The sequence below is a fragment of the Spinacia oleracea genome, chromosome 2, assembly GCF_020520425.1.
Source record: "Spinacia oleracea cultivar Varoflay chromosome 2, BTI_SOV_V1, whole genome shotgun sequence".
NCBI lineage: Eukaryota > Viridiplantae > Streptophyta > Magnoliopsida > Caryophyllales > Amaranthaceae > Spinacia > Spinacia oleracea.
In genome coordinates this window covers 3,118,162-3,128,029 of record NC_079488.1, presented here as the reverse complement: position 1 = coordinate 3,128,029, position 9,868 = coordinate 3,118,162, and the positions used below count along the sequence as shown (strand labels likewise).

Below are 9,868 nucleotides of genomic sequence, written 5' to 3'. Positions count from 1 at the left end.
GGTTATGAGAGGTTTGAGGGAAAAAGAGCTTTTGGGGGTGAATTAGAGGTTTGACCTTTAGAAAAAGTTAATGGGGAGTGTTTGGTTAAGAGGATTGGAAGAGAGTTTTGGGGTGAAACAGCTAATTTTGAAAAAGCTCAATATAGAAGCTTTTTGCAATTAGAGGTTTGAGAAAAATGATGAAAATGACTATTTTGTCCTACTATTGCCTATAATTACAACCACTATTAACCTTGGTACCCTACATATTTTTCTCCTAAAAACATTACTCACACTTTCTTTTTCATTTCACCCTATTTACTAGATTCGTTTTTTATTGTAATAAATTTTATATTAGTACTTTTAAGCAATTGAAGTATATTGCAATCATGCTTAAAATATTACTAGTAATATCTCTTTAATTTAAAATATATATAATTACAAAATTTAAATTAAGAATATTTTTTTTAAAAATAAAATTATTTTATTTAGTCAATGTTTATTAGAAAAATATAAAGAGAAAAAATTAACACAATAAACTATTTGTCTAATATTAATAAGAAACAAAGTATGTCAATGTCCTTAATAGTCATTTTCCATATTAAACAGCTAACAGCTATCAGCTAATTTACCAAACACTTTTACACAAACAGCTAATGCAACCAACTAGTCAAATCAGCTAATGCAAACAGCTAACCGCTAATAGCTAGTCAAACCAGCTATCAGCTAACAGCTAACAGCTCCTAACCAAACAGGGTCTACATATACACAAGGGGTATGGAATAGTTCCATACACTTGCATCTAATTGGTCCAAAATTTTGGTGATGAGCGGCAAAGGTGGGGCAATTAGGGGGGAAAATTTTTGTGGAATTGCGCCATTTTCACACTCCTTCCCTTTCCCGCCAATTTTGGTCCTAAAAAAATTGGTAATTAATATTTTCAGACACAATTATCTCCCCAAAATTAGTTCCCTTAGAAATTAGCACTAATTAATTAATTAGAACTTAGCACTAATTATTACCCTAGAAATTAAAATCGAAAGCTTCATTGACGGGAATCAATTTGAAGTGAACTTCCGCGGCACCATAGTTATACAAATTTCGTCAACAACAAAACTTCCGGCGACCTCAGCCGAGAGGTGGTTAGTATCAAAATCCGGCGTTACCATAAGTTCCGGCCACAAGTGAGAGGGTTTAAGAATCCAATTCCGATCACAACAAGAGTACCGGCGACCACAACTGAGAGGGTTTAATAATCAATTTCCGTAGTCAACAAAAGTTCGGCGAACACAACTGAGAGCTGGTAAGTTCTATTCAATATTGCAATAATTATTTTGTTAAATTCGGCAATTGACCTGATACTTTTAGGTTATATTTATTCATTATCAAATGAAAGTATGAGTTAATTGGTGATATTTGTAATAATAAACAAGCTAGGGTGGGTATTAATTATTAGGTTAATGTTGCATCTAATTTGTCTGTGAAATTTGGGTGGCGGAGTTGGCGAAGCCATTGATAGCAGAGTAGAGGGGATAAGGTGCTCAAATTTAGTATGATCAATTAATTACTCGAAAAAACATTTAGTATGACGTACCTGCATGCATGCAATGATAAATTGAATATTAATGTATAAATTGAAAAATTTAGTATGCCTTTGAATTATGTTTGTGTAATGGCAGCGTGATTTTGAAATTATGTTTGTGTAATGGCAGCGTGATGGATAACATAGAAGAGCATCCTAGGTTACCCATAGACCTGAATGAAAGTGGTGAAACAGAAGAATTAGATAAACCTAGGGTAGGGATGAGCTTTGTATCAGGAGTCGACTTTAGTAGATTTTGTCATGAATATTCTTACAGGGAAGGTTTCGAGCTTTTTATAAAAAATAGTGACTTGCTGAAAGAGTTTAAGGCTAAGGGGGTTTGTAGAAGTGGTGTAGGAGAAAAAGAGCCGAAGGCAGATATGACGAAACGTATCAAGTTCCAATGTAAGAGGGGGGATCTGGCAAAAACGGAAGGTTGTAATGCCACTAGTTGCAAAATGTTTGTTTATGGGGTTTTGAGGGGAGGAAATTATGAGATAACGAGGTGTCAGCTGGCGCATAACCATGAACTCAATCCTTCGTGTAGTAATTTAATGGTTAACTATAGAAGTATTGATCAAGGAACGTTTGAGAGAGCGATCATCAATGATAACGCGGGAATTAGCATAAATAGGAACTTCAGTGCACAGGTTCTTGAGCGTGGTGGGTTTGATAATATGACTTTCAACAATCGAGATCTGAGGAATGCAATTAATTTAGATCGACGTATGTCAAGGTGTATGGGAGATGCAAGGGCACTAAAAGATTACTTCAAGAAGCAACATGAACTGAATAATGAATTTTATAGTTGTCTTAAAGTTGGTGAAGATGGGACGTTGTTGAATGCTTTCTGGTATGATGCCCGGAGCAGAGATTCCTATAAATACTTTGGAGATGTAATAACATTCGACACAACCTTCTCTGTGAATAGGTGTTATTCTAAATTCACTTCTGCTAACCAAGTAACGTGAATGAATGAAATGTCGGGTGCTAATATGTTGTTTCCCCATGCAGGTTTCGTATGCCCTCTGCACCCTTTATCAGTATCAACCATCACGGATCATCTATAATATTTGGGGCTGCATTAATCACGCACGAAGACACATAAACTTTTGTATGGGTGTTTGAGCAATTTCTGAAGTGCATGGGTACGAAACCAAAAGGGATTTGTACAGATCAGTGTAGGGCGATTGGTAGAGAAGTGGAGGTTGTGTTCCCCGGTGTCCCGCACAGATTTTGTTTATGGCATCTCCTCCAGAATGCGTCGAAGAACCTGGGAACCAATGCCAATTGGAAAGATATTGACAGTTTAATACGTACAACTGTCCATGATATGATGGATCAGGAAGAATTTGATGAAGCTTGGTGTATAATAATGGACAAATATGGTCTAAGGGAAGCAGGTTGGATGAAGGAGAAATATGAAACAAGGAGTCAATGGGCGCCCGCGTATTGTAGAGGCACTTTTTGGGCTGGGATGTCTTCCACGTAGAGGAGTGAAGGTATGAATAGGTTTTTTAAAACTCAAGTTAATTTACAATGTGGGTTGCTTACATTTGTGAAACGGTACGAGCAAGCTTTGAAGATTAAAGCCGCGGAGGAAGCAGATAATAATTTAAAAACAAGGGAAAACCTCTGAAGTTTAACAAGACAATACTAGCGAAGTACGTTTTCCAGAAGTCGTACACTAATGCAATGTTTGCGGAGGTGAAGAAAGAGTGTGAAGGTTTGCTTCACACAAATGTTACGAAGAAGGACTATGCACTGGGGTCAGCAGTATTCTACGTAGCTGTTGAAAGGTTCCCCACTGTAATTTGGCGGAAAAAATTCAAGACCTCCGACGTGACATGTGATAAGGTTAAGGGTGAATTTTCTTGCTCGTGCAAATTGTTTGAGTTTAGAGGTATTTATGCAGACACATAATCCGTGCCATGTCCATTGAAGACGTTGAATTTATCCCAGAAAAGTACATCCTACAGCGCTGGAAGAAAGACGCGAGGTCGTATGAGAACATAAAGGTGTCCTACTATGATCTAGAAGAATCCCAGTGGCGATGAAGGCAAAAGAACTAGCTCAAAGACACAGCTATTTGAGTACGCTAGCTATGCACAATGACGTTACGCTTGCATTGTACAATGAGGCAACGAATAAAATTCGGCTGACTCTGGAGGATTTAGTTGGAATACGGAAGACTGGGAGCTTGGGGATGAATCAAAACCGTGGTGGGATCCCACATCACGTAGTGTATTTGGGCGTTGTAGATTACGGCCAAGGGAGAACAATGAACGAGAACTTGTACGAAATGCACAACCTGCTGAAGAAGATGAAGGATGCATAAAAACCCCTATGGATAAGCGACGAACAGGCAGGGGGAAGACTAGACGAACAACGGTCTTATGTGATAAGCGTAGGAAGGTGCCAGATGCGACTGTAGCCGAGGAAATAGCTACAAAGGAGGTATGTAATAGTATAACATTAGATTATCAATATATTGTTATTGTACACCTTTATTTATAATACAAAATGTGCAGGCCCTAATTCGTACAACGTTCGGCTCGACTGCTTGGTACCGGCAAAGTATGGCGAACAATCCTAGTAGTTCCGGATATAGGGTTGACGTTGCAGGTAGCTCTCAGGTGGACATGTCTCAAGAGAACCCATTTAATGGGTTTGATTTATTAACGAGGGAAAGGTCTCGGGTGAACCCGTCGCAGGATAATCCGCCTAATGGGTATGATTTATTCTTACGACGAAGCTCTCGGCTCAACACCTCGCAAGATATGTCACAACAATCTGAGTACAGTGGTTTCGATTGGAGTACACCGCTTGACTAAGTGGTGTGGGTCTTGTTGGGTTATGATACATATGACAATTCATAAATCATGCGGAAAAACCATTTAGCCAGGTATACATATTATTTACACATAATCATATAGCATAGTTTAGATGCATACTCTTTGTTGCGTGCCTTCCCTAGCTGCGCCCGAACCGAACAAGAACAAGTCTTTAGGACTCCAAGTGTCGTCCCTCCGTAGATAGTCCACAGCACGTCCGGATCCGCCTTAAGATTGACCAACTAGAATCGCCCTTAAGGTACTAAAAATTTCGGCACTTTTGAGCAAGGAATGTGACTGAATTTTTCTCTCAAAAACTCACTTTGAATACTTGAAAACTTGTTATAAATTGTGAACCCAGGCCACATATTTATAGGGGTATGGAAAGAGAATTGGAATCCTATTAGGATACGAATTAATTAAATTAGAATCCTAATGAAACTCTTATTTAATTAATTTATCAAATAGAATTAGGAATTTAATCATTAAACGAATCCTATACGTTTTAGGTTTCGTATGTGAACACAAACACCCACGCACGCACAACATCCCACGAGGGGCGCCATGCGCGCGCGCGCACAGCCCGAGCATCGCAGCCCACGACTGCCGCAGCCTTGGGCGCGCGCTGGGCCTGCCTTGCGGTGGGCCTGGCGCAGCCTTGGGCTGGCGTGTTGTGGCGCGCGTTTCCCTTGCTGGACGTGGGCCTGGCTTCGTGCTGGGCCTTCGTCTAGCAAGCTCGTCCGATGCTAATTCGTACGACGCGCTTCCGATTAATTTTCCGATTCCGGAATTCATTTCCGATATTCCGGAATTAATTTCCGTTTCGAACAAATATTTAATATTTCCGTTTCCGGAATTATTTTCCGTTTCCGGAATTATTTTCCGATTCCGATAATATTTCCGATTCTGACAATATTTCCGTTTCCGGCAATATTTCCATTTCCGATAATATTTTCCGATACGTACCATGTTTCCGTTTCTGGCAACATCTACGACTTGGATAATATTTATATTTCCGATACGATCCATATTTCCGTTTCCGGCAATATCATCGTTTCCGGAGTATTCATTTCTTGCCTGTGACGATCTCAGCTCCCATTGAAACCAAGATCCGTCGATTCCGAATATCCATAGATGGAGTATTTAATGCCATTAAATACTTGATCCGTTTACGTACTATTTGTGTGACCCTACGGGTTCAGTCAAGAGTAAGCTGTGGATTAATATCATTAGTTCCACTTGAACTGAAGCGGCCTCTAACTAGGCATTCAGCTCACTTGATCTCACTGAATTATTAACTTGTTAATTAATACTGAACCGCACTTATTAGACTTAACATAAAATGCATACTTGGACCAAGGGCATTATTTCCTTCAGTCTCCCACTTGTCCTTAGGGACAAGTGTGCATTTCCTAATTCCTTTGTCGCTCGATGCTTGCTCTTGAACATAAGGTAAGAGTTGTCATCCTTATTATGTCCAGAGTGTTCCTCGGTTTCAGAGTTCAACTGATCAAATAAACAGATAATCATAGCCTATGATTCATCCGAGCACGGCCATGCATTTCACAGTTTCTAGCTCTCCGAGTGGCCTTGTACAACTTTTAAGCATCTCATCCCGATTTATGGGAGGACAATCCCAATCTTGCGATCTTGAGATTAGACTTCGTTTGATAGGTGATTACCTGAGCGTTGCCTTTATAGCCTCCTTTTACGGTGCGACGGTTGGTCAACGTCAAAGCAACCAGTTCTCAAACAAGTAATCTTAAATCACTCAGGTATTGAGGATTTAGTGTCTAATAATTTTAATGAAATTTACTTATGACAGATTTTCATCTCTTACAGTAAAGTTTCATAGGTCTTGTCCGATACTAGTCTTCCCAAAGTAAGTATCTATGCAAATGATTATGACATTGCCATGTCCACATAGTTCAAGAAACAGAACTACTAGTCATCTTGCATTCTAGTCGTCTAACGTCTTCTATGCGTCCAATTTTATAGAAAACTCCGACCAGGGACCATTCTCAACTTTTGACATTCAAGTTCACTTGATAGACATTTCTTAGTCACAGGACTGGTCCTGGCAGTCTATCTTGAATATATCGTCAAATTGAAGGGACTCATCATTTAATATTAAACCAAGATTAAATGGAATATGAAAATACATTTCATATATGATAAATGTTCAACCCCATTGTTTTACAACCATGGGCCTCTAACCCATCTTTAAAACATTTCATGGAATTCAAAGCTATGCTTGATTTCCAGTGCTACAACGTGAGTGTTGCTTCTCACTTGTTGCATAGGTTTAGTTATCATGCTTTGCCAATCTTAATATCCTTTTCATCGAATGTTCTTCGAGATAGATGATAAGATCTTTTGAGTATGTTTATTTTGTGATCTAGTCTTTCTTGCTACAATAGTGGTTCTACGCATTTTGCAATGAAGAACTATTAAGTCAACAGACATGTGATCTACCCAAGTTCAGTGAAGAACTCTTTAACTTAAACAACCCTGTTTCATTGCTTCTTAGGCAATAATTACTTTTACTTCAACTGTATAGGTTGCTAGTGATGCTTTGGTTTGGATTTACTTATCCAAGCAGTTCACGGATATGTGGAAGACTTTCCAGCTGTATCTTAGAACATAGAAATTAATATTTAATTTCCCACGCAACAACTCATGGTCTCCAATCCATGTTGCCATTTCAAAACACGATGCTCTATAGCTCGTCCTTATCAATGGTTAACTCCAAAGGGTCTTGCTTGATCCTTTGCCAGTGTTTATGCATGTAGCATCAATATTTAGCATATCTTTATTTCCTTGAATCAAGAACTATTCCTATGTACCTTTTCAAGTACCATAAGTATTCTTGATCTCAATCTAGTTGATCTTCACTTAGATCAATAGAGATTGATATATGTTCGTCATGCCTAAAGTCATACGATACGTTTTTGGCGATCCTCATATTATATCATACATGATAAATTCTTTTGCAGAATAATTCCCAATTGAATTCTATTCATGTAACTTTAGCTCATCTAGTTTCAGTAGATACTAAATCCAGCTAAATTCTTTGACATATAATATAGGTTAAGAATCTTACTTAGATCCTTTGATGTTTAACTTAGTAAATGCTTATACATAGTTCAAACATTCTTTACTTAGATTTATTCACATGGGTCGAATATCTCCAATGGAGTCTTTCGTGTTTGATTTAGTAAATGCCATTACTTAATCTATTAATATAAGATCTTTCTAAATAGATCTTAATACCCAGTATGTACTAAGTTTCGCCTTGGTCCGTCATTGATGAATAATTTCAAATCTAAGTCATTAGCATTTGAATGTTATTTCACAATAGAGAGATATGTGTGTGATACACATAGGACCAATTAAGTTTTATGTACTCCCACTAAACTTCTTATATATATCTATAAGAATCATGTACATTTTATGAAACTAAAATACTTATTAGCTTCACTAAAATACATTTCTAATTCCCAATTTCTTGCTTAAATCTATACTTAGATTTCTTAAGCTAGCATTCATTTCAAGCATTATTTGGATCCATGTACATAGTTTTCTTCCAACATTTGATTGAGGAATACGTTTTGTCATCAAATTGCCATATGTACCAATATGCAATCATTACTTGAATTATAGACTTAAGCATTACGATTATGCATGAGGTTTCAACACAATCCACACGGTGAATTTGCTTGTAACCTTTAGCAACTAATCTAGCTTTGTGTGTGAACATAATTTCATGTTTGATGGTTTTTATCCTTAAAACAAACTTGCAACCAATAGGTGTGAAACTATTCTTGCAAATCAACAAAATTTTAATTTTGTCATCAAAACATTGAGTATGTTTTATGGCCTCTAACCATTAAAACATTTGAGTCTATATATGGCCTCTAACCATTTTAGGGAATTTGGGTTTCGTCATAGCTTTCTTACAGGTCACAAACTCATTAATCTATATGATAATAGTTTGACTACAAGTTGTAGGTTTCTTCACTATCTAATAGAAGAATCTCATAGTTTTAGTGACTTGAACTCTATGCCTACTTGGGTATAGAACATCAAACAATAGAATATCAATAGCCACTTGAAAGTCCTTTGAATATTCTGTTCTCCTTGAAGCACTTGTAAAGTCTTCTAAGAGATGTCTATTCTTTAAAGCCACTTCTAAAGTCCTTAAAGAATAAGTTCGGATTTTCTGAAGCACTTCGAAAAGCCTCCGGAATGTCCGTTTATGTTTGTTGTTCGCCTCGAAGACTTTCGAAGTCTATTTTCTCCCACTTGTCATTTTGGAAACGAATCTCCAAAAGGACATTATTTCGAGCAAACAAACATTACGTTCTCAAAAATTCGTGGTAGAAACAATACCCTTGTGTCTCATTTGAATAAATCACAATGAAACATATATCTATACTTGGGCCTTAGTTTGTTGAATAACAAACACTAAGCTCCCACTGAGTTTAGGAACTCTTTAGATATATTATGAAAAGATATTCTGAAATTACTTTTCAAAAGCTTTGACGAATTTGGTTTAGTTTGGTGGTAGTTGAGCATTTTGTTTTAGAAATTATAGGAAAAGTCTTTATGATTCATCATTGATCGAATCAAGTACCAATTGACTTCGATCATTCCAACTTAGATATGCCATATCTTATGGAACTAGATCGTGAAATTACAACACACAATCATTGATGATCATTCTTGGTCTCAAGCAATCATTAATATGATCTAACCTAGATCTTTATGATTTCTTGCCAAGTGGGATTTATACTTCTGAATCTTTGAACTAGCCAAACAGATTCAAACTTATATCACATTGAGTAAATAAACCTATATTCACTCAAATCTTTGTGAAATAATAAAGTCATAAAACCTTTCTTTAGCTTTGAACTCTATTGTCTAGGCGTTCTAACAATAGTTCATATCTTTTGTTACTTTCAACAAGTAAGACTAGTTGTCTTAAATTGATCTAGAAATCAATGAACTTTCAAAAGTCCATCAAAATAGAGCTTTTGAATGTTAACTTGTTGATATGGTCTAAGCAACAATGCCAAAGATTAGTGGAACTCAAATCAAGGGGTTGATTTGAACCTAGTAAAGTTCTTATTGTTAAAGAGTTGTTTGTTTTAATCAAGCATATTGACTCAACCCGTAATTGACCATTTCATTCAAATAAACAAACAAACATTGTTTTTGTTCTTCTGAATGTGAGTCTTTCTGTGTTTGAAAACAGAAATTTAGGTATGCTGATTGTGGAACAAAATAACCATTAAGTTCCAGCCTTTGAAAGGACTTAAAACAAACTAGATGACCCTACAACTAATGTAGCATTGCCATGCTTCATTTCCCACTTGTAGGGCATTAGTGTATCCTAGCTTCCATTGTTTGAGTTATTACCGAAGTAAGAACCTCAAGCGGTATATGATACCAAGGAAGTTTGATTGCTAGG

The 9,868-nt window shown here is 37.0% G+C and overlaps 1 protein-coding gene across 1 annotated transcript; it reads left to right on the top strand.

The window, feature by feature from the left end:
• The first annotated feature begins 1,695 nt into the window (after positions 1-1,695).
• LOC110780209 (protein FAR-RED IMPAIRED RESPONSE 1-like) lies at positions 1,696-2,532 on the top strand. Its single transcript, XM_021984636.1, has one exon. It carries the CDS (start codon positions 1,696-1,698, stop codon positions 2,530-2,532), a length of 837 nt encoding a protein of 278 aa, XP_021840328.1.
• The last annotated feature ends 7,336 nt before the right edge of the window (positions 2,533-9,868 follow it).